The following is a 26,214-nucleotide window of genomic DNA, read 5'->3' as shown; positions in this document are numbered from 1 at the left end:
CCTCCTCCTTTTATGGTGCTCACTTTAATGATTAGACAAATGAAAACTAGCACTACTACAAATAATGATACGCCGTATTTGTAACTATTAACTCTATAAGTTAATACTATCTCTATCCCATCTACTAAATGCTCTTCAATGATGATGGGTTTTCACCTCTGGTTTATGGATCAGTATTGGCTTAAGTCTCAGTAGGCTTGTGGAGATAAAGAGGAATAAGTTAACCAAGGATTGTGTTCATGCTGTTGATCATGATCATAAAATGAACATTTTTTTTTACAGTCGGTTGTATATTGATATGACAAGTCTCCTACCCTTCGCTTTTGCCATTCAAGAGATCAACAAAGACAGGCAGCTCCTGCAGAATCTCACACTTGGCTACAACATCCATGACAACTATATGAACACTCTTGGAACTTCATATACCTTGTTAGACATACTATCTACTGGAGAGGCCAATGTTCCCAACTACAGCTGTGGAAGGAAGGACAATGTCATCGCTCTTCTAGATAGAGCTGCCAGTGACATCTCTATCCAGATGTCAACACTGGGAGGTATCTACAAAGTTCCTCAGGTTTGTCTGTGTCTTTCACTATCTGGCAAAATTAGTGGTGAGCAACAGAGCCCACCATATCTTCAACATGAGATTATTGATCTGATTTTCAGTAGGGCCATTGGAGATGTAATGGCAGAGGACAGTGGGGAGGGGAGAAAGATCGAAGTAACAATATCCCCTAATGACACCATCACCATTGCTTTTGGGGGCCTCTGCTGCATACTGATGAAGATGGGGGGAAAGACTCTGTGTCCAATCGAAAGGTCTTCTGTACAAAATGAATGGAAGTTTATATTTAAAATATGATCCATGGTGGTACAATATTGCAGGCTAACTCTGTTCACATTGCCAAGAGGTTGATTCCTTCGATCCTGACTGGCTCAAGGTTGACTCAACCTTCCATCCTTCCAAGGTTGATAAAACGAGGAGTCAGATTTTTGGGGGCAAGAAGCTGACTGTAAATTGCTTAGAGAGGGCTGTAAAAGCTCTATGAAGTGGTATATAAGTCTATTACTACGTGCTATTGCTAAGTGCTATTAATCTTAACTAAAAGTGAGATTTTAAATGGTGGATAAAATCCAAAATTTGTGAAAAGAATCCTATTGGATTATCTTACCTACAATAAAAAAGCATATATTTTATGGATTCATATTGATCACTAACATTATTTAACTACTACATTTTTTAAAAAAAAATGCCAACTATTTTTTATCTTAATTTGTTCAGCATCTAATACATGATGGAAGACTTTCAGAGCAATAAAGTCCCCATGGAGAGGACTTTCTACTTGCTAAACTACCCAAAAATATCCTGACTAGTACGTCCTCTACTGGCGCATTAATTTACACATGTAAATAATACCTGCCATATCCAGGTGTGTTTTAAGATGCCAATGATAGTTGCTATTCAAAAGAAAGGAAATAAAAAGAACCAAAGCAATTAAAGGCCCATTAGTCAAATAGATATAGCCCCTTAGATATTGGAAGATTGCTATCATGTCTCCCCTAGTCCTTCTTCTCATTAAACTAGACCTACCCAGTTCCTGCAACTGTTCTTCATATCTTTTAGCCTCCAGTCCTCTAATCATCTTTGTTGCTCTCCTCTCACACTCTTTCTAGAGTCTCAACATCTTTTTTTCGTAGTGGTAACCAAAACTGGATGCAGAATTCCAATATAATGTCTTACCAAGGCATTATAAAGTGGTAGTATCACTTCTCGTGATTTTGATTCTATCCCTCTGTTAATACAGTATAGGATTATATTGGTTTTTTTGGCAACTGCAGCACACTGCTAGATCATATTTAAGGAATTGTCCACTAGGACTCCAAGATCCCTCTCAACAACTACTGTTGAGCCAGGTACCACCTATTTGATACCTGTCAGTTACTGTATTTGAAAATCATACCATAGCCAGAGATGACTGTTTGATGGTGAGCTAACTGGATAACAGAGTTGGAAGGGACTTTGGAGGTCTTCTAGTCCAATACCCTGCCATTTCAGACAAATCATTGTCCAATCTCTTCTTGAAAACTTCCTATGTTGGAGCATTTACAACTTCTGGAGGCAAGTCGTTCCACTGATTAATTGTTCTCAATGTGAGGAAATTTCTATTTAGTTCTAAGTTGCTTCTCTCCTTGATTAGTTTCCATCCATTGCTTCTTGTCCTGCCTTCAGGGGCTTTGGAGCTTGACTATCTCTTCTTTGTGGCAGCCTCTGAGAAAGTGGAACACTGCTATCATGTCATAATTAAGCAAGTTAACATCTTCCTTTACCTAGGAGTAGTTTTCTCTGAGACTGGACCTTAGAGAAAGAGCGTAAGTGAATGTATTGCTTAAATGAAAAAATCATAACCATTCAGTCCCAATTATAAAAATATATCTGGCCAAGGTATCCCCATTCTCTTATGTGGAGCAGACGCTTGGGGCTTAAAAGAGCTGTCCCAAGTGGAACATAATCAGATCATTTGAGAAGTATCTTGGTTGAGTTAAAGGGACTTCAGCTGCCATCAGAGCTGAATTGTGAATTTAGACAAGCTATGAAAATTGACAGATTCCCCTAATTCTGTCCTTTAGAAGAAACAAAATTCTAATTAAGAAAACGTAATTGGATTGTAGAGATGACAAATTAGATTCAAAGCTGTGTCTGTAGAGATTCTCAGTCATCCAGATCATGGTTGTCCCAAAGGTGCTTTTTCAGGAAGGAGCTAGATTTTCTTGCTTGTTTGTTTTTTTGCTTTGAAGACATTTCGCTTCCTCATCCAAAGAGCATCTTCAGTTCTGACTGGATGTTGGGGAATGGAATGGAATTTATATCTGTGTCCTCAGGATCACTTGAGTAGTCCTAATGGCTCCTGTAGTCTGCAATTTTTCTGGAAATCTGTTCATACTCCCGCACCATTTGAAGGGAGTTCATCCCAAATTGCATAGCTAAAATGCACACAGGACACAGATAAACCTCCAAATGGCCCCAAGGACCCTCAAAAAGGAATGCAAATGACCAGCTGTCTACAAGGAATATAAATCCTTCCATTCCCCACCATCCAGTCAGAGCTGAAGAAGCTTCTTGGATGAGAGGGAAACATCTTCAAAGAAAAAAACAAGAAAGTGCCCATTGAAAAAAAAGCACCTTTGGGATGTGAAGCTGTGGTTTTTATCTTTGCTACAACTGGAGAACAAGCTTTAAAGGATCCAGTATATCTAAACAGAGAATGATACAGCCATTCCTAGTAAGATTATCATGTTGAAATGGATGAGCTGCTGCAAATGTTCCATTAAAATTCAAAAATTTCGTATGGAATGGCAATTTATGGGAAAACAGTTCAGCTGAAATGTGTGCAAGTGGGTCTGGTTACAATAAATTTATTGCGACACTGAAAATATGGTTTGCATTCTTTATTCTTTTTTTATTTAATGGGTTTCCTTTATTCTATTTTATAAACTTTCTTCTTAATGTCATGTGTTTTGCCTTCTGTATTTTGATATGGTCTAATATACTGTATATAATACATATATGATATAATACAAGATATGGCTCAATGGCTAAGATACTGAGCTTGTCGATCAGAAAGTTCGGCAGTTTGGCGGTTCGAATCCCTAGTGCCACATAACGGAATGAGCTCCCATTATTCGTTCCAGCTTCTGCCAACCTAACAGTTTGAAAGCATGTAGAAAACAAGTAGAAAAATAGGAACCACCTTTGGTGGGAAGGTAACAGCGTTCTGTGCACCTGTGCATCACATGACCACAGAGACGTCTTCGGACAGCATTGGCCCTTCGGCTTGAAACAGAGATGAGCACCGCCCCCTAGAGTTGGGAATGACTAGCACATATGTGCAAGGGGAACATTTACCTTTAATAGCTAACAAAGAAGAATCATTCTAATGCATTGCTTAGGACCAAGTGAGGTTTATTAAAACCTAATATTTGGACATTATCTGACGCCAAATATATCACAGCATTCTCCATTGCTATTTTAGGTCAGTGACATAAGTGTTTCGGAGGCTCTGAGTGATAAAAATCACTTTCCCTTTTTCTACGCAATGGCTCCCAAAGAAGGGATCAACTACCCAGGAATTATACAACTGCTCCTCCATTTCAGATGGACCTTGATTGGTCTCTTTGCTTCTGACACAGAGAAAGGAGAAAAATTCATGAGGTTTTTGACTACTGCGCTTGAGCGAAATGGAATTTTTGTTGTTATATCACAACTATTCCTAAAGGCTAGACCTACAGATCCCCTCAGGGATGCTTTCTCTAAGTGGAGACAAGTCAATGTCTTTGTTTCCTACGTAGAATATGGCAACTTCCTGGATGGAATTCTCCTTGCTTACTTGATCCTTGAAGGTTTTCCGGGACCCATCGAAGGAAAAGTCTGGATCATCACAATTGTGGCAACATTGCCAATCAGAAGGCAAAGGATTTTCAAATATGTCCATAGTATTTCGATCTTTGCAGTGCAGGACAAAAAAAGGCCAAAAAATTATGTTATTAAACCTGATATCTTTCTGAAAACCCAGTTTCAAGATCAGTCTTTTCATTGTTCTATTTCAAAGCACGTCTTTTCTGTCAAAGGCCGGAGAAGATGCACCCAGAAAGCCCCACTGGAGACCCAACAGGAAAGGAACATATTACGGATCCCAAATGACCATCCTGTTTACGTTATTGTTAAGACTCTGGCCTTTGCCTTGAATGCTGCATATTCCACCAAAAGAAAGAGGAGAAGGAAGGCGAGCAAAGAGTCTTTCGGGACTCAAAGGCTGCAGCCATGGCAAGTACGGAATCTCAATAAAGATACATTAAATATTAAGATATTTAAAGTTGGTAGCCGGAGCAGCGGTGTTGTGCAGTGAGCCAAAACATGCAGTTCTAGTCCTATAGTTCTAGACTATTAGTTCTATTAGTTCGGTCGTTTCAAGAGTGGAAAGTTCTGTTTGTGACCATAAGAGACTCTGTGCCAAGTGTTGCCTTGCCCTGTGTTTGGAAACGAGTTATCTGCAGCTCGCCAAGCGAGATAAGGTTCGTGTTGATAAATATTCCTTTGTTTGCCAAGCCTTGCTGACTGTGAATGAAAGGAATTCACAGTCGTGTAAATAAAAGAGATTTTGCCCGGATCAAGACTCTGCTTCATGTTTTTTAAGGAAGCCTGGGTCAGAACAGAAATATCCCTTTCCCACACAGGGCTCATAGCAATGGTATGCCCCGCTAAGGCCATACCAGTGGCTGCTGGGAGGAACAGCCACTGTATCGGAACGGTGCTTTGGAGGGCCCACCCACCTGCCCTCATTCCTTACCTGTATTGAAGCTAACAGGGCCATTTGTCCATGCGTGGGCAGCATACGGTGCCTGTGTGAAGCTCCGCCGAGCACCTGGAGCATCGCAGGGCAGTGGGTGCGCATGCATGTGCAGTGTGAGTGCCTGTGGTAGGTGCCCGGCCCTGTTGCAGCGTACTGGTTGCGATGGGATCTGGAACCCACTACTGGCTCATAGTCATGTCCCATGCGCTCCAGCAAAAGATTCCTCAACTATTCTTTTTGAGGGACATGCTCTCCTGAACTCACCTCCATCTCACCTACAGTAGCTATTGATTGGAGAATGCTGGCTCCTGCATGAGGCAATCTGCACTGCGATTGGTTGCTGTGAGTGTGGAGGGGGAGTTTCCATTCCCCCCCATCTTTTTCTTCTGTGTGCCCTGTGATTTACCTCATGATGCTTCAGTTTGCCTGATAATTTTGTTTGGTGTATATATAAATGTAAAATATATATTTAATTATATTATATAATCAAAAGAGTAAAAGAATTGAAATGGAAATGAACTGGTCGCATAGCCAGAAGAGCTGATGTTCAGTCAAATCCCATTTCTTGATAATAAAAAAAGTGTCCACGAAAGAGACATACAGTAAAACAAGATGGATCAACAACATCAGCAAACATTGTGGGCCCAATTGGCAAAGGACAGCTCAGGACCATAGAGGTTGGAAACATGTAAACAGTAAGAGAGTTGGAAGGGACCCTGGAGGTCATCTAGTCCAACCCCCTGCTCACGCAGGAGACCTGTACTAGGGATTCAAACTCCCAAAGTGTCGACCTTTCTGATCGAAAAGCTCAGTGTCTTAGCCACAGAACTACCTAGTCAGGCTTTTAATGTGGAAGAGGCCTTCATCTTGCAGTGGATAGACAAAGGCTAAAGATGATGATGATGGTGATGATGATGATGATAAATATATCATCATCATCATTTTAGCCATTGTCTATCCACTGCAGGATGAAGGCCTCTTCCACATGTTCTCAGCCTAAATGGTCATGAGCTTTCCCTTGCCAATTCTATACCTGCTGTCATTGATTCATTTGAGATAGATAGATAGATAGATAGATAGATAGATAGATAGATAGATAGACGATAGACAATAGATAGATAGATAGATAGATAGATAGATAGATAGATAGATAGATGATAGATAGACGATAGACAATAGATAGATAGATAGATAGATAGATAGATAGATAGATAGATAGATAGATAGATAGATAGATGATAGATAGATAGATAGATAGATAGATAGATAGATAGATAGATAGATAGATAGATAGATAGATAGATGACTGGATAGATATGGATGGATGGATGGATGGATGGATGGATGGATAAATGCAGACAGACAGACAGACAGACAGACAGATAAGCAGACAGACAGACAAGCAGACAAGCAGACACAGTAGATAGTTGATAGATAGATAGATAGATAGATAGATAGATAGATAGATAGATAGATAGATAGATAGATAGATGATAGATAGATGATAGATAGATGATAGATAGATGATAGATAGATAGATAGATAGATAGATAGATAGATAGATAGATAGATAGATAGATAGATAGATAGATAGACGATAGACGATAGACGATAGACGATAGATGATAGATGATAGATGGATATATAGACAGATATATTCCAATGCCTCTTATCTGCAGGAATCCCAGTTAAATCTTTTCTGATTGTGGGTTGCTCAGTCTTTGCATTAAGATAATCAGCGAAGGGGAGACTGAACTTCTCTGATTCACTGGCTCAACTCTAAAACTGCTCCTCCTTTTGGGATGATTTTCCTCTCATTCAACCAGAGTTTGTGTTAGTAGGTCTGAGAATGTCTGGAATGACAATGAAAAGATCTAAATCTTCCGCCTAACATCTTAGTTATTGGAAAATTGTTGTATCCTCCCTTCTCCAACTGAGATATTTTATAGTTTTTCAGTTTTTAAACTTCCTTCATGTCTCCATTCCAGTTCCACCAATTTCTGGATAAGAACGAGTTTTGCAATCTGTCCCAGAAGAGTCTCTACTTGGACCAAAATGGAGATGTAACAGCAGATCTAAACATCTTTAGCTGGGTAACTTTCCCCCAAAAAGATCCCATCAAAACGCGACTGGGAAGTTGTGAAAGACAGAGGCTAACTATCAACCAAGATATTATTTCACAGCTAAAATTGCTGAACAAGGTGGGTGAGATATTAGTATTTTTTTTCTCCCAAAGATGCTTTTTCAAGAGGCAACTGAACTTCCTTGTTTTTCCTTTGAAGACCTTTCGCTTCTCATCCAAAAAGCTTCTTCAGCTCTGACTGGATGGTGAGGAATAGAAGGATTTATCCTCCTTGCAGACAGCTGGTCATTTGCATTCATTTGGAGACATCGAAGCCACTTTGAGATTTATCTGTGTCCTCTGGGTCACCTGGGTAGTGCAAATGGGTGTGGAGCCTTCTTGGAGTTCCATCACAATTTTACTCCATTTTAATGAATCTAATACAATAAAGATTTTGTTATAAAATTTAATGTGATCATCATAGTTTAGATTTGTGGACCTCCCAGCAGTCCCCACGTGGCCCATTTTGGATGCAGGTAAGTGCAGGGAGGGTGAAAAATGGGCCTACCAGAAGTCTGGGAAGGCCAGAAATGGGACCGTTTCTGTCCTCCAGAGGCCTTCCGGAGCCTGGGGAGGCCATTTTCACCCTCCTGGAGGCTCAAAGAAAGCCTCTGGAGCCCAGGGAGTGCAAAAGCACCCCCCTACCATGGTGCAGGAGGTCAACTAGGCCACACCCACCATGGCCACACAGACCCAGCAACCGGGCAGAAAACCCCTTGCTAACATTTTTGAAGCTCTAGCTGTCACCTAATCCTTAAATCTTTTCTCAATTCCCTCCTCCCATGTTAATAAGTTGAAAAATCTTTTATTTTGGTGTGGTATTTCAGAAGCAAAAGGGGGCAACTAGATGACAAAAATCTGCAAATAGTTGTATCTTTTATAATCTGGAAATTAGAGATTAGAGATTTCGTATTTACCTAACTGAGGCCTAGAGACTACTTGGCTATCGTTGATGTCAACCTCCATTTTCTACGGTTGGTGAATCCTAACTTTTTTTGTCCTTTGGTATTCCTTGTTTTCATTCTCAGTCTCTGCCTCAATCCAAGTGTGTGGAAAACTGTCATCCTGGATTTGTCAAGAAGTCTCGAGAAGGAGAGCCAGTTTGCTGCTATGACTGTGTTCCTTGTCCAGAGGGGACCATCTCTACTCAGGAAGGTGGGTGACACCAGAGGAAAGTCAGGGGTGGGATTCAGCCAGTTCGGACCAGTTCTGGCAAACTGGTAGCTCCAACAATCAGCTGGGGAGTGAACCGGTTTGCTCGGATGATCAGGTGGCCCCCAATGTGCTTTACTTACCTATATCCTCTGATCTGATTCGCGCTGAAGAGAGGATTGCTGTGCCCCAGCTGTGTTACTCCTGAGAAGTAACATGGAAGGTAAGTTTTGTTAAAACTGCGCATGTGCACAGAGCAATCACCGAACCGATTGTGGATTTACCCAGATTGTTGTGATCAATGTGCATGTTAATGACACATCTAAGCTTGACTATTTTGTTGCGGTTCTTTATTTTCAACATGTTCCATTATTGCAGGCATAAGAAAAAAAATCTTGGGGGATCAGGTAAGAAAAGATAGAAGGATATGGTGGTTTGGACAAGATTACTTCTTCTAGAGAAAATCCTTCTTTTTGTTGTAAGAGCAGAGCTATTCTCAGGTTTACCTTTCTTAGGAAGATTAGAATTCTTTTAAATTTTAGGAATGGTTTCCAGTCAATGGTTTTTGCCCACCAAACTAATTTTAGATTATGGGCCAAAGGATGCATTAATTAAACAGTCAATTTTTATTATGATCATAGCACCGGATAAGCAGAAAGATCTAATTAAGAGGACTAGGAAGGGAGCGTGGTTGAGTTCAAGGGACAAGGAGAAGCCAAACAGAAAACTCAGCATAAAACCCTAACAGAAACATTGATACCAACGTGGAGCTTATTCAGTCTTTAAAATTGTTATGAATCTAAATAAATTCATCTTCTCATTTTTAGAAACTAAAGACTTGGCAAAGAGAGATAACAGACTCAGTTTCTCCTCTTGAATTACTTCAGGAATTAATGTTGTTTTTAACATGAATTTTTCCTTCCTTCCTTCCTTCCTTCCTTCCTTCCTTCCTTCCTTCCTTCCTTCTTTCCTCCCTCCCTCCCTCCCTCCCTCCCTCCCTCCCTCCCTTCCTTCTTTTCATCCTTTTGTCAAATTCACTCTTGCTACCTATCTCATACAAAGTTATTCTGGAGGAACCTAAAATAAAACAAACAATAAAATATTTTATAAAACTATATTCAACCAATGAAACATTAAAAGACCATAATTGCCAAGCAAAGAAGTTACATATGATACAATCATTGCACAGGATCTCCAGGGCTGTTTAAAGACCACGTTATAAAGGATTTCCAGAAGGCCCCAACGATTGAGGCTAATATCAACTTGGGCCTAGTTAATGCTTCTTTGTAGGAATCGTTGCTATCACCACCTACCTTGAAGGAGGCCACAGTGCATCCATTTCTCAAGAGACTCTACATGGATCCAACCGTGATAGAGAACTACATAATACTGTCCCACATTTTGAAAGCATGAGTGTTGCTTTGTATTTAGGCTGATGGCTGAGTTACAGTACCAAACAGAGGTGGGTTCCTACCGGTTCACACTGATTCAGGAAAACCGGTAGTGGAAATTGGGACCTGGTCACCGAACCGGTAGGGACAGCAGGCTGGCCATGCCCCCAAACCATTACCCCAGTCGCCGCTGCCAGCTTTGTTTTTATTACTTTTTTCATGTTATGCGCATGCGCAAAACAACTTCTACTCAACTGCACACATGTGTACAGCGAACTGGCAGCAATGCCAGCATCAACTCACCTCAGCAGGTTCTGACTAGTTCCGGAAAACTGGTAGTGGAAATTTTGAGTAGTTCAGAGAACCAGTAAATACCACGTCTGACTGGCCCCTCCCCATCTATTTTCTGCCTCCCAAGTCCCAGCTGATCAGGAGGAAATGGGGATTTTGCAGTAACCTTGCCGTAGGGTGAGGAAAGAATGGAGATTTTATAGTATCCTTCCCCTGCCATGCCCACCAAGACATGTCACACACACCAAGCCATGCCCACAGAACCAGTAGTAAAAAAAATTGAATCCCACCACTGATTGGTTGCTCTTGCAGATGACCTCTGGGTGGAGATGGTGCAACTATCATGACCCTTCTGGATCTCTCAGTGACTTTAGATACTATCATTCTTCTGGACCAGCTAGATGTTGGAGATATTGTTTTGCGATGATTCTTTTTTCTTTGCATATGGCATCAGTTGATGTTGTCATGGGAAGAGGTTAGACCCTAATACCCTTCATTCCTCAGGATTTGTATCTCTCTTTTCCTCTTTATTATTTACATGAAACTGATGGGTGAGTCATTTGCCACCACGGGGTATTGTATCATTCATACACCACCCATGGCAGTGTAAGTGGTGGTCTCATCGTGATGTTTAGCATGCAGAGGCTGTATGGATCTGAATGGGAGGAACTGACTTCAACTCAATCCTAGCAAGATAGTACCTTTCTAAATTAGACACTGGGCAAGAAATATTACTTTCTGTTTTCTCAGATACTGAAAAATGCACAGAGTGTCCAGATGATCAATATCCAACTGAGAAGCGAGTTCAATGCATCCCAAAAAGAATATCCTTCCTCTCCTATGAAGAACATCTGGGAATTATCCTTGTATCTCTTTCCCTTTTCTTGTTCCTAACCACAGGATTTGTTTTACTCATGTTCATTAAATACCAAGAAACTCCCATTGTCAAAGCCAACAACCGAGACCTCTCCTACATCCTCCTAGTCTCCCTCTTGCTTTGCTTCTTGTCTCCTTTTCTCTTCATTGGTCAACCAAGGAAAGCCACTTGCCTTCTCCGACAAACATTTTTCAGCATCATCTTCTCAGTTGCTGTTTCTTCTCTCTTGGCCAAAACCATCACGGTGGTGCTGGCTTTCCTGGCCACAAAACCAGGAAACCGAGTGAAGAGATGGTTGGGGAAGAGCTTGGCCAACTCCATCATCCTTTCTTCTGCTGCTGTCCAAGTTATCATCTGTTCCATCTGGCTTGGAATTTCTCCCCTATTCCCTGACTCTGACTCCCACTCTCAACTTGGAGTGATCATCCTGCAATGCAATGAAGGCTCTGTTGTCATGTTCTATATCACCATTGGCTACATGGGCTTTCTTGCTGCCATCTGCTTCACAGTGGCTTTCCTAGCCAGAAATCTACCTGGGGCCTTCAATGAAGCCAAGTTGATTACCTTCAGCATGCTGGTCTTCTGCAGTGTCTGGGTGACTTTTGTGCCCACCTACCTGAGCACCAAAGGGAAATATATGGTTGCTGTACAGATCTTCTCCATCTTGGCTTCCAGTGCTGGTCTGCTGGTCTGCATCTTCATCCCCAAGTGCTACATTATTATTTTAAGGCCAGATCAGAACACAAGGGAGCATCTTACAACCAGAATTAATGTAAAACCATGAGAGATAACACTATTATGATATTGGAAGAATTGTAAAATTTTGCCAGCAGCAATCACATTCACAAACACACACAGGTAATTGATTCAGCAGGATTCATTAACTTCTCTTTATATATAATACAGCACATTAAATAAATATACAATACCAAAAGTAGGTTTTCAAATGTGGTAGTAAATACAAGCAAAACACAAGCAGAGGAGAGAACAGGTTTCAGTTTCAGTTTCCAAACAGTCCCCATTGGCTGACCTGTTATCATGTCTATTTCATTCTATGAACATACTCTAACAAATTTCTTGTATTTGACAGAAAATATTAATTACTGTATGTCCACATAGTTTGGATGCAGTAGTGCAAGAAAATCAGATGCATATATTTCTGAATTGGAAATTATTGAGTGAATGGAATTTTTGCAACTCCCTTCTCTACCATCTCAATTAATCCTGCTAAAGAGAACTCTGTGAATGTCATTTAGAGCAATTTGATATGTGGCAACTGCCAATGACCCTGAAGCTTTTAATAATTAATTTGAGAAATTATTCTGATTGACAGTGGCTAACAGTGTAGATGTGAGGGAGAGTATATATGAAAAGAGTCAAGATGGATGAAATACTTGCAGTCTTGTAAAATTGATGTTAACCCTTCAAATCCAAGAAAGAAGCACCACTACAGAATCTTGGTGTGGTTCTTGGAGGTAGCCTGGCTCTAAGCTGAGGTGGTGCAGTGGTTAGAGAGCAGTACTGCAGGCTACTTCAGCTGACTGCTAGCTGCAGTTCGACAGTTCAAATCTCACCAGGCTCAAAGTTGACTCAGCCTTCCATCCTTCTGAGGTGGGTAACATGAGGAGCCAGATTGTTGGGGGCAAGAGGCTGCCTCCGTAAACTGCTTAGAGAGGACTCTAAAAGCACTAAGGTGAAGGTTACGGTTCCCCTCGCACATGTATGCTAGTTGTTCCCGACTCTACAGGGCGGTTCTCATCTCCGTTTTAAAGCCGAAGAGCCAGCGCTGTCCAAAGATGTCTCCATGGTCATGTCGCCAGTATGACTAAACACCGAAGGGGCACAGAACGCTGTTACCTTCCCACCAAAGGTGGTCCCTATGTTTTCTACTTGCATTTTTACATGCTTTCGAATTGCTAGGTTGGCAGAAGCTGGGACAAGTAACAGGAGCTCACCCCGTTACTTGGCACTAGGGATTTGAACTGCCAAACTACCAACCTTTACGATCAGCAAGCTCAGCATCTTAGCCACTGAGCCACCGCACCCCATGTAAAAGCACTATGAAGCGGTATATAAGTCTAAGTCCTGTTGCTATTGCTAAGCTCTAGTGCTCTTTAGCTTAAGAACAGCACTTTTCTTTGAACTTAATAATTGGTATGCCATCTTATACTTGCTTGTGCTTTGCTAGCCTCTGATGCAGGGGGGGGGGGGGTTCACTTATTTTTACCACCAGTTTGCCCTGCACACTCATGCTTACTTCACACACATGTGCATCTTCTGTGCACGCGCCTGGCCTTCCGTGCATCTGCTTTGCTGATGCAAAGACCTTCTACACATGTGACCGGCCTCAAAAATGTGGCTAAATAGGATGGCTAGTTCTGGGGTGGGGGTGGGAGCAGACCCACCTGCGATTTCCACTACTGGTTTGCCTGGACCAGTCCAAACCAACTGAATCTGATGACTGTCTCCCAAGAATTCTGGGGAGGGTGGAAGGGAGGTGGAATGTTTGGGGGGGAAATGAAAGTGGCTGCTGTATCTTCCCAAGATGCTGCCTCAAGGTCAGCTGGGCTGGGAGAAGAAGGCAGCTGCATACCCACCTCGCTTGAATGCTTGAACCCACCATTTTGAAAACATCTTGCTTGAACTTGGTTGGTCATGTGGAGATCAGCAATGGGAGGCAGTTAAGGGAGGGAAAGATTGAATTTAGGGATTTTGGTGCGCCATTCTCAGTTCTGGCTATGTATTACTGCAATACACTCAATTACTAATAAAACTATATCATTTTCAACAAATGGAGCCAAGGATGGTTTCTATTTAGAGGTTTAAATGGTGGCAGGTCTGAATGTAAGGCTTGTATTGCTAATGAGCATCCAGGCCATTGCATCCAACACTAGCTGAAATTTCTGGATGATTTTTAAAGGAATCCCCCCCCCCCCCGGAGAACACATTACCTAAATGATGATTATGGGAAGGATGATTTATCTGGCAAGGTTAGGCAGAAGCACCTAGCCACAATCTTCATCTGTACTTCTTGCAGAACTATGTATCATAGTTTGATGGGCTGCCACAAACAATTGGTTGCCCAAACTCTTCTTAAAACTTCCAATGTTGGAGCATTCACAACTTCTGGAAGCAAGTTTAGAATAGAATAACAGTTGGAAATGACATTGGAGGTCTTCTAGTCCAACCCCCTGCTTAGGCAGGAAACCCTACACCACTTCAGACAAATGGTTATCCAATATCCTCTTTTTAAACTTCCAGTGCTGGAGCATTCACAACTTCTGGAGGCAAGCTGTTCCACTGATTAATTATTCTAACTGTCAGGAGATTCCTCCTTAGTTCTAAGTTACTTCTCTCCTTGATTAGTTTCCACCCATTGCTTTTTCTATCCTCAGGTGCTTTGGAGAATAGCTTCACTCCCTCTTTTTTGTGGCAACCCCTGAAATATTGGAATACTGCTATCATGTCTCCCCTAGTCCTTCTTTTCATCAAAATAGAAATACTCAGTTCCTGAAACCATTCTTCATATGTTTTAGTCTCCAGTCCACTAATCATCTTTGTTGCTCTTCTCTGCACTCTTTCTAGAGTCTAGAACATCTTTTTATACCGTGGCGACCAGAACTGAATGCAGTATTCCAAGTGTGGCCTTACCAAGGCATTATAAAGTGGTATTAACACTTCATGTGATATTGATTCTATCCCTCTGTTTATGCAGCCTAGAACTGTGTTGGTGTCAGGGTTCCAAATATCATGCAGAATTAAATCAGAGTCCAAGGCAGAGCTATCCTTAAAGTTCCAATTTAATAAGACAGACATGTTGGCAACAAACTGGAATCCCAAATCTAAAGCTTCCTGGGATTCCAGCCATCTAGTTCTGGTCAGATGCAGAGGTGCGGAGACAAAAGATGACCTTGATTTCTAGAAAGGAATGACAACAACACATTCCACAATTCTACTCCTTACTATTCCCCCTCCCAGTTACTACACTAATGAAACAGCATAAGGAAATAATAGAGAGTGCAACTGGTGTCCACAACTGCTTCAACTTCCCCTTCCACTCCCATCTCGGGTACTTGGAAGTTGGCTTGGAAGGTGAAGGGGCGGATGGGTGCACTCACTATTGGGTCATCTTCGGCATTTTCCTCCTCTGAGGCCTCCCTATTAGTAGGATTCTTCGTCGCCTTAGGTTGGGGATCTTTTCCAGAGGTTGTTTGCCCTTTTCCTCCTCCGAGGCCTCCCCCTTGGTAGGACTTTTCATCACCTTAGGTTGGGGATCCTCTTCCAGACATTGTTGGCCCCAATGACTCTTTTCTGCTGGCATCTGGGGTCTTCTCTTTACTGTCATGGCGGTTGGTGCACACAGTTGTGGCATTGGGGCTGGAGCCAAGCACTCTGACGCTCTGTGGCCAAGTTGACAGCAACGGTGGCATTTTATTGGCCCCCGTGAGAAAAGGAACCTAGTTACATCTCTAAACTTAGGAACCGTCTGATCGCATTGTTCCGCTATCCATCCTGTAGCTTCCCCCTTGGTAATCCATTCTTCCTTTGTCACGAACACTTCTCTGTAGGAAGGTGGGGTAAGAACCTGTTGGGGCATTGAAGGGGAGACTGGAACAGGTGGGGAAGTCAATCCCTGGGTTGGCCACTGCCCAGTTATCTGCCATAGTGCCATCTGCTGAGAGAGGGCAGGTGCCCACTGACATCCCTTCCATCCATGACCTGGGGTTAAGACCCATCCCGGGGGTTCCTGATTCACAGGTTGCAGTTCAACCAACAATGGCTTGCAGGGGTGGGGTCGTGTGCCAAGGCCCCCTCTGCTGGCTTGGAGGAGTTATGGGCCAAGGCCCCTTTTGCTGGCTTGAAGGATTTTCCCATGCTGATGGCCAAGGTGCTCACTGGCATCTTTTCCATCCATACTCTGGGAAGAAAGCCCAATTTGATGGTGCTTAATTCACAAGCTGCAGCCCAATTTCCGGTGGCTGGTAAGTGAAAGATGCTGGCCAAATCCCTTCTTGCTGGCTGGGTTGAATTTCCCATTTTGATAGGGAATCTATCTTCAACTCAGTTGCAGGGTAATGGGTCATTTCATTTATCACTGTTTAGAAGGAGTAATTATCTCCACTCCAGTACTCCAGTCCATTGCAGCTTTTACTAGTGAAGGACGGGAAAGATTGACTCACGTTTGGCTGAAGAAGTTGGTCTGGGATTCCAAACATCTTGTTGCTTCCAGCTGTGTGTAGAATCTTTCTCCCACTGCATTCCTCCAGATGCTATAAATCTTCAAACAGAAACTCCTTCACACTCCAAGGCTTTGCAAAGAAGCTTCAAACAGAAATTCCTTTGCACTCTGAAGTTTTGCAGAGAAACATCTTGTCCAGCTCATTTTCTTCACTGATATTTTATGCTGACCCTTGCCGGGGTGCTGGTGATTTATTTTAAAATGAGATTTGGGATAATGTCAGCATTCCAAATATCATGCAGAATTAAATCAGAGTCCAAGGCAGAGCTATCCTTAAAGTTCCAATGTAATAAGACAGACATGTTGGCAACAAACTGTGGAATCCCAAATCTGAAACTTCCTGGGATTCCATCCATCTAGTTCCGGTCAGATGCAGAGGTGTGGAGACAAAAGATGACCTTGATTTCTAGAAAGGAATGACAACAACACATTCCACAATCCTGCTCCTTTCTATTCCCCCCTCCCAACTACTACACTAATGAAACAGCATAAGGAAATAATAGAGAGTGTGGCAGGCCAAAAATCCTAAAAGGAAGAGAACTGCAGGCCTGACATTTGGCTTTTTTGGCAGCTGCTGCACACTGCTGGCTCATATTTAAATGGTTGTCCACTAGGACTCCAAGATCCCTCTTACAGTTACTACTATTGTTCCACTGAAGTTGTCCCACTGATTAATTGTTCTAACAATCAGGAAATTTCTTTTTAGTTCTAGGTTGCTTCTCTCCTTAGTTTCCATCCATTACTTCTTCAAGTGCTTTGAAGAAAAAGTTGACTCCGTCTTCTTTGTAGCAACCACTGAGATATTGGGAGAAAAAACATATGCACACAACCAGAACAATGGCCACCAGGTGACCCAAAACCTGCTTCTGGATGGATGTGTCAAGAAATAAGGTCTCCCTGTTCACCAATTGATGGTCATCGCCACCACCTCAGCTGCATACCGCCCCCAGGGAACTGTATATTTAATTATACAAGACACTTCAAAATATAATGAATCTCAGGGTCTTGCATGATGCTGGAAGGACATTGTAGAGCAGGGGTGTCAATCTCATGGTGTTACAGTGTTGTCATGTGATGTGCCATGATTTTTTTCCATTCACTAAACTCATCATGGGTGTGGCCAGTGCATGATGAGTTTGACGGCTCTGATGTAGAGAGTGTCACGGGAATAAATAAATAAATACGAACTTCTATCACATCTATAACTTTCTCCCAATTTACCCTTCCCTACAGTCCACAGGCTGCTACTTTCCCATCTCTTAATAAGGTCTCCTCCCAAAATTTAGATTGCCAGAACAAGTGGGAAATGAAATCTCACTTCATGAAGAAATAATTTTAAACTCAGCTTTGATTTACAATTCTAATATAAAAGGAAATCACAAACAGGTCCTACTCTGCTTGTGTTCAAGGGTACTGATCTGTTCCTTGGTGTAGAAGACAAACTGCATTAGAATTAAGTCTCATCAACCTAGAATAAACTCCATACTTATGAGTGATCTTCAGGGGTGGGATTGAAAACTTTTAACATGGGGGTGTTGGCTACTCGGCCTCCTGCACCAGAATAAATGCCTGAGAGAGCACTCTGTGATACATGTAGGGGCTTGGCTTATGAATGTACCTTTCTATCTTTTCCATGTGAAGCTCAGTTTCTCTCTGTCTGAATCAGGAAAACCACTGACATTTCCACCTTGCAAAAGGGCTTTGAATTCATCTAACTCCTCTTATTGTCCTTCTTTAGAAATGGGAACACGATTGAGGGTTCTATGAATTATGGACGTCGTCTTTCTGGTTCTGACATTGCTAGTATCCCAGCCGGTCTCTGGGAAACATTGAAGGGTCTGCTAAATTTGGAGCACCAAGATGGAGAAAATTCATATTACAGGCCGGGGGACCATATCATTAGTATGGTGACCACTGCAACACAATTATCGTACACAAAGTTGCCTTTCAACCTGGCTCCATATAATCAGGTTAACATGTAAGTCATTCAATATGATGGAATTTCATCCCTTCCATTTGCATTTCTAACAATCTATTTTTCTTCTTATTTCACTTACTCCTAGATTAAAAGACATGTCTAATTTCTTGAATTGGTTACTTTACATAGCTTCTCTCTTTGTCTTATTTTATGAAAGAGTCCCAAAACCAAATCCTGAAAGAATCCAGATTATTTTCTGCTTCACATTCAATTGTCATTTCAACACGTCAAAACTGAATTATTATAAGAGTTATAGTCACCTCTGCCCAGCCTATTTCTATATTTTTATGACTGTTCATTGATATTCAAATCCAAATGCTTATAAAATAAAGACTGACTTGTTTTTAGAGTTGTTTTTCGGGGTAACTCCTGAAATATCTCCTTCCTATTCTGGAGCTTCTATTTTAATGATTCCATGATTTTCAATACTAGTTATTGGACAAACAAAAATAAGCCCTACTACAAATAATGATATATTTGTGACTCTTAACTTTGTTAGAAGACTATCTCCATCCCATCTTCTCAACATTCATATAAATTAAACAGGGATGGTTGACTATAATTAGTCTCTCAATTTGGATCAAAATTGGATTAAGACTCAATAGGCTACTGAAGATAAAGAGAAATAAATAAAAATATTTGATGATGATGATGATCATGATGATTGCATGAATATTTTTTACAGTAGTTTGTCTACTGATAAGTCTAGAATCCTTGGCTTCATTTTTGCCATTCAAGTGGTCAACAATAATCTCCAGCTTCTGCTCAATCTCACTCTGGGCTACAACATCTGTCACAAAGATATGAATGCTGTTGCCACTTCAGATGCCTTACTGGACATGCTCTCAACTGGAGAAGCCAATGTTCCCAATTACAGCTGTGGAAGGAAGGACCACCTTTTGGCTCTTCTTGATGGAGCTGCCAGGGACATCTCCATCCAGATGTCAACCTTAGTAGGCCCCTACAAAGTCCCACAGGTTTGTGCATCTGTGTTTCTCTATCTGGTAAAACAGGTGTGGTGGTTGTACTTGAGCAATAGATTCAACCATACTTTCTCTATGGAATTCAAAAGATGCTTTTCAATATGGCCATTGTAGGTGTCAAGACAATGGACTGGGATTCACAATGTAGAGGGAGAAAGGATCAAAACAGACATATCCTCTTATGACAGTTCCCATTGTTGTGGGAGCTTCTTCCGAAGGGGAGGGGAGGCACTGTATCCAATCAAAGAGTATTCTGTAATGGGAAGCTCATATTTTGTACGCAATCTTAGCAAAAAAGAATAGTTCAATTTATTAAAACTAAAGTAATATTTTTGACTTGATCAGACCCCAAATAAAACACAGCATTCTTCATTGCTTTTCCAGATCACTGATAACATTGTTTCAGAGGCTCTGAGTGAAAAAAATCAATTCCCTTTTTTCTACCGGATTTTCCCCAAATTAGGATTACACTACCCAGCAATTGTCCAGGTGCTCCTCCATTTCAGGTGGACCTTGATTGGTCTCTTTGCTTCAGACACAGAGAATGGGGAGCATTTCATGAGAACTTTGTCTCCTGTGCTTTTCAGAAATGGGATCTGTGTTGTTATATCACAACTATTCTCAAAGACTAAATCTATATTATCCCTCTGGGATGCCATCACTAAGTGGAGACAAGTCAATGTATTTGTTCATTTCATGGAATATGCTTCTCTTCTGGACACAATTCTTCCTTTCCATGTAGTGTTTAACCATTTTCCAGAATCCATTGAAGGGAAAATTTGGGTCACAACATTCTTGGGTAATATAAAATAAAACAGAGCAAACTGTTCAGATATATCCATAGTATTTGGACCTTTGCTTTTCAGGGGAAAAAAAGACCAAAAGATTATTATTTTCAACCTGACGTATTTGTTGAACAGGAATTTGAAGACCGTTATTTTCTCTATTCTGTTTCAAAGCATGTCTTTTCCGTCAAAGGCTGGAGGAGATGCACCCAGAAAGCACCACTGGAAAGCCAACTTAAAAGGAACAGTATATGGATCCGAAGTCACCACCATCTTCACAGTGTCATTAAGACTCTGGCCCATGTCTTGAAAGCTGCATATTCTGAGGGTGAAGAGAAGTTATCTACTCTAAGGCTGCAGCCATGGCAGGTATGGGGACCCAACAATCATCCAACAACTTGATGCCTAATTTTCCCCTCCAGTAGACCAATATGGCTCTTATTGTTGTCTTTCCTTGAGGTTAAGAATAATTCTTTTCTCCTTCCAGAAACTTCATCCAGTTTTTGTGCAATGTCTTCTTGGGAGACAGGAAGTTGACTTTATACCAGAATTGGGGTCACCCCAACCAGAACATTCAAGGAATTATGGAAGCATTTTCCTTCTTTCCATGAGTACCACACTACCAACTCACAGTCAGTTTGCAATCAACTCCTGTTTTGAGACCTCTTGCACAAATCTTCTTCTAAAGTTTGGTATCCGTCATGCAGCTTCTAGTGCATCATTAATCACATTATCACCCAATTCATATGATTATTAAATCTTAAAATTGTACTGCCAATTTTTAAAAATCATTGGCCAATATACGTATATAATAAAATGAGAAAAAGTAAAAATCAGATTTGAATGATAGATCTACATTGTAGTTGTTATTTTATTTTCTTACATAAGAACCTGTAGTTTTGTCAACTTCCAGCTGCTAACAATGAGATATTTTTCTAATAGATTTAATTTTCGCAATTCTTTCTATCAGTAAATCGTCAATATTTTTCTGGATCCTTCTAATTTTTTTTTAAAGACAAATAGCTTTGTCTAAGAGATTTATAAATCTTGCAATGCAAAATCTTGCATCATGAAATTAGTAGTCAATGCTACTTGTCTAAATTAATAAAAATATGGAATAATAGCTAAGGGCTAATTGTTATTAGAAACTCTCCGGTTTTATGAGGAAAATTGGAAATAAGTTGAGTAAAATTTATCAAATAATTATAATTCATTTACTTATTGTACTATCCAGTCCTGACCTAACTAGCTTCATCATTATCACATCATGAAGTAGTTTGTCAATACTTTGCAGAAATCAAGCTATACCACCACAATTCCCACAATCCTTTAAGGAAGTATAATGACATGTGGGATTGACCTTCAGGGATAGGAGGAAGAGATGCTATCTAGAAATGATCAGTTAAGATGAAGGGAGAGTGAAGCTGCATAATAGGCAGGGAAAGAAACTCTGAGTTACATGCTATGAAAATTGTTGGTGAGAGATTTGTACTTTCCCACTTGCAAAGTTCCATTAATGTAGCTTTACAATGTAGTCGAATTACCACGTCTGAACATGCTTCTCATTTGGTCTACGTGAGAGAACCTTAGCCTGATAACGTTCTTCTTGACAAATACTTTCTGGTAACCACCCTGTTGTTTTGAAGGAGTTTCTAAATAATCCCTTCATTTGTTTCTTTGTTCCATTTATTTGTGACCTGCTCTAGAATGCTTCCTATAATTGGCAAAAAAATTCACAATATATATTTTGCAATATATAGTTTACCTATGTATCATTGATAAATTCTGTTGAATCTTTGTTTTTCACTTTTCAACCAGTTGTTCAGAAACATTTTTCACTTTACAGAGCATCATGTTCCCCCAACTAAGCATATTTGCATGCTAGAGAAATGTAGAAGAAAGACTGAAGCATGAAAAGGCCACCTGAGATAAGAAACCAAGGTTTCTGCTCTTAACATTCTTGAATGTTCAGTTCTAGTTCCATCCCTTTCTGGAGAAGAATGAGTTTTGCAATCTTTTCTGGAGGAAATTCTACTTGGACTACAATGGAGATGTAGCAGCAGATCTGAACATTGTAAGTTTTGTGGGTCTCTCCAAGGAGGATCTTATCAAAGAGCACCTGGGGAATTTTGCAGTCTTAGAATTAACCAAGATGCACTCTCACAACTGAAGTTGCTCAATACGGTGAGGAAAATATTGGTGTTTTTTCTCTTTTGCCAAAGCCTTAGGATCCATTTCAACTGGTCTAATTGACTAGGGTGAACGGGCGGTTGGACTAGAAGATCTCCAAGCCAGTGGTGAAATCTTTTTTTTTCCGGCAATGGTACTTTAGGCGTGGCTTGGTGGTGGTGGTGGTCATGTGACTGGGTGGGCGTGGCCAACTTATTTTTACTTTTTAAAGCATTTTTAACTAAAAATGCTTTAAAAAGTAAAAAAAGGTTCCGATGATCAGCAACTGACCAGCCTGACCCCCCCCCCCTTGCCAAGCCAGACCCAACAGCCTCCTAGCCCCAAAGATTGCCAGCTTCCACCTCAGCCACCCAGTCCAGGAGATGACAGAGGGGGTAGAGAGAGAGAGAAACAAAGTGCTCGGCTTTCCCTTCTCACTCACCCTCAGGTTGCTGCTGTGGATTTTCACACCTTGCTTTACACACCTGGGATCATCACCCGCATCTTCTTCCTCCTCCTCTTCTACATCTTCTTCCTTTTCCAGCTGCCACTGAGTGCCCTTAGGTGCCGGCTCCTGGGGAGCCTCTAGCATCCAGGCAGCGGTGGCTGTGCAGGACCTCTGGTGTGTGCCAGGAACACATCGGCCCAGCGCAGCCCACCCATTTAGCCTGTGAGGCATCGTGCTCAGCACTCAGGAACCTTCCTGGCCTTAAGTGCAGGAGAAGAAGGAGCCACTGTTTCCCTGGTTCTTCCCGCAGCTTCCCCCTTCCCTCCACAGTCAGGATCACTCCTCTGGCACCTAGAGGCTCTGGAGCTACTCCTGCCACCAACACGGCGGCAAGTGCCAGGCTGCGTGTTTCTTTTGAAAGTGGTGTGCAACCCTCTCCCCATCTTCACGTGAGCAAGAAAGACTTTGGTACTGATGGAGATCCTAGACTGAAAGTAAACACAAAGAGATGACTTGTGTAAAACAGCTGAACACACAGAAGTAGCTTTTTTCCAGATACAGCTCCAACTATGGATAAAGTTGCAGAGGGAGGAGAGTCTCCCCCTTTCCCCCTCCTCCTTGACGTTGTTTCTTGAAGGAAGAGAGAGATGATCAGGAAATGGGTCATCAGCTTTTATTCCAGTTTGGGCTTCAGCTCCCACCTTTCCTAATCATTGGATGTGGCAAAGTCAGTTGATGTCTAGGCAGCATTTGAAATAGGTGGGGTCTCCCTTAAGCTTCCTAGTTATCGATTTATTTATTTATTTTTACATTTATGATCCACCCTTTTTCCTCAAAGAGTTACTGTATTTTTTGGAGTATAAGATGCTCCTGAGTATAAAACGCACCTTAGTTTTTGGGGAGGAAAATAAGAAGAAAAAAAATTCTGCCTCTGCCTACCAGCATCCATCGGTATTCAGCGGACACAGGATAAGAAGGTCAGCCAATGAATAGGCATAGCAACTAAGTCAGCCAATTAGGGCTATTTGGATTCTGAAATTTGCTGTATGAGCAACAAGGAGACAGAAAGTAGCCTGGCTTAGCCAAGAACTGAAAGTGAAACTGCTGGTGTTTTGCTTGTGTTTATTGTTACCATGGAAAACATGCTTTTGGTACTGTATTGTATATTATTATTGTTGTTGTTGTTGTTATTATTATTATTATTATTATTATTATTATTATTATTATTATTATCATTATCATTATCATTATCATTATCATTATCATTATCATTATTTTGAATCCTGCTGAATCAGTTACTGTGCTTTCTGAATAAGATTGCTGCTACAAACTCTGACCAGCCTGATTGCAGCCTGATTCAGCAAAGCTGATTGGCGGGTGGATCGGACTGCTGGAATATCCCCAATCAGCCGTTCCAGGCTCCAGGGATTGCCACAGACCACCTCTACCTCCATGCCTCATGTTTTTGGCCTCTGGTGGGGGTGGGTGGGGCTACATTGGGTGTATAAGATGCACCCAAATTTTCACCCTCTGTTTTTGGGTAAAATCTTATAATTGGAAAAGTATGGTAAGTGTAGATAGTGAAGCCTCAGGGGTGCCATCTCTCAATTTACTGTCATGTTATTTTCCCATTCCCAATGCTGAGAGCTTCCAATTTGGGGACAAGTCTTTGCAGAGAATGTTGAGCTTCAGTTACTGTTTGACAATGGGTGTCAGGTCAGCCGCTTTCAGCTTGGTGCCTCACTGGCATCCTGCCATCAAAGGCTAAGAGGGAGGGAACATGTGGGGAACAAATGGGCAATAAACCTGTATGGGTATGTGATGGGAAACAGAGAGGGGGAAATGATAGCTTGATTAAGAACAGAGAACCTCAGAACCAGTTTGTGCCACCACTCAAGGCCATGCAACCCAAGAAAGAATGTGGATTACCCCAAACATCACAGTATTCTCAAAACACCTAGGCGAATCTTCATTGGCTGAAGAAGGACTGGTCATAGGGAGAAACTTTTTCTATCTTTTTCACATGGGAAACTTAGTTGTAGCCTTTTTGCTGTAACCAGTAACCATTAATAAAAGAACTTATCACTTTAACCAAATGGAATTGAGGGTCTTTCTTTCCTAAGGGATGTACCTGGGGCAGGTCTGACAGTGGGTCACTCTTGTTGTTGGAACATATCCAGATGTGGTTTTGGGAGAGTGATGACTCAACAATACAGACATGGAACTCTAAATTTCATTATTCTTATATTGATTATTTTAATTCCTTCATTATAACCTTAATTATCATATTAAAGAGAAGCATACAAATAATCATTGCAATAAATAAATTAAATATGTGCCTAAGAAACAATTTTGCTATCAGTTCCCTACTTTTATCATTAGATGTTCCTTAGTGTTTAGGTCTGGTCTTAGGATGATAATGTAACACTTGGGGAAGAAGATGCAGCCCAGCAGTCCAGCACTGGAGGCCAAGATGGAGAAGACCTGCACAGCCACCATGTATTTCCCTTTGGTGCTCAAGTAGGTGGGCAGGAAGGAGACCCAAACACTGCAGAAGACCAGCATGCTGAAGGTGATCAGCTTGGCTTCATTGAAGGCCCCAGGCAGGTTTCTGGCCAGGAAAGCCACTATAAAGCAAATGGCAGCTAGGAAACCCATGTAGCCAAGGACAACATAAAACATGGTAACAGATCCTTCATTGCACTGAAGGACAATCTCTCGAGGCTGGGAATGCAGGTCAGAGTCAGGGAATGGGGGAGAAACTCCCAGCCACATGGCACAGATGGTAGTTTGGACAATGGAACAAGAAAGGATGATGGAGTTAGCCAAGCTCTTCCCCAACCATCTCTTCACCCTGTTCCCTGGTTTTGTGGCCAGGAAAGCCAGCACCACTGTGATTGTTTTGGCCAACACAGAAGACACAGCTACTGAGAAGACGATGCTGAACACTGTTTGTCGGAGAAGGCAGGTGGCTTTCGTTGGTCGTCCAATGAAGAGAAAGGAGGACAAGAAGCAAAGCAAGAGGGAAACCAGGAGGATGTAAGAGAGGTCTCGGTTGTTGGCTTTGACAATGGGAGTTTCTAGGTATTTAATGAATATGATTAAAACAAGGCCTGTGATTAGGAACAAAAGTAGGGCAAAGGAGACAAGGATAATGCTCAGATATTCTTCATAGGTCAGGAAGGAGATTCCTTTGGGGATACATTGGATTCGGTTCTTGGTTGGATATTGATCATCTGGGCACTTGGTGCATTTTTCAGTATCTGAGAAAATAGAAAGTAATATTTCTTTCGTGTGTGTGTGTGTGTGTGTGTGTGTGTGTGTGTGTGTGTGTGTTCAAAAACAGAAGCCCAACCTCCCTCAGGATCCTTTTGGTGGCTGAGGTTTTTGAATGGAATTTTAGTTGGAAGCATGTGGAGATCAGGCTTTTG

At 41.5% G+C, this 26,214-nt stretch overlaps 2 protein-coding genes across 2 annotated transcripts in view; one reads left to right on the top strand and one right to left on the bottom strand.

The window, feature by feature from the left end:
• Positions 1-298: 298 nt before the first annotated feature.
• LOC309384548 (vomeronasal type-2 receptor 26-like) overlaps positions 299-26,214 on the top strand; it is a gene marked incomplete at both ends in the record, with an annotated part of 254,096 nt that continues 228,180 nt past the window's right edge. Inside the window, 3 exons of the mRNA XM_081938235.1 lie at positions 299-574; positions 7,337-7,441; positions 8,499-8,625. Of these exons, the coding sequence (XP_081794361.1) occupies positions 299-574; positions 7,337-7,441; positions 8,499-8,625 (508 nt within the window). The remainder of the gene's footprint in view (positions 575-7,336; positions 7,442-8,498; positions 8,626-26,214) is intronic.
• The window catches only part of LOC309384550 (vomeronasal type-2 receptor 26-like), a gene marked incomplete at both ends in the record, with an annotated part of 99,382 nt that continues 98,309 nt past the window's right edge, over positions 25,142-26,214 (bottom strand). The window contains one exon of the mRNA XM_081938240.1: positions 25,142-26,046. Within this exon, the coding sequence (XP_081794366.1) occupies positions 25,142-26,046 (905 nt within the window). The remainder of the gene's footprint in view (positions 26,047-26,214) is intronic.

This window comes from Natrix helvetica (genome assembly GCF_964273705.1).
Source record: "Natrix helvetica genome assembly, chromosome: 1".
Classification (NCBI taxonomy): domain Eukaryota; kingdom Metazoa; phylum Chordata; class Lepidosauria; order Squamata; family Natricidae; genus Natrix; species Natrix helvetica.
The sequence above is the reverse complement of the archived record's forward strand: the minus strand, read 5'-3'. Positions and strand labels throughout refer to the sequence as shown.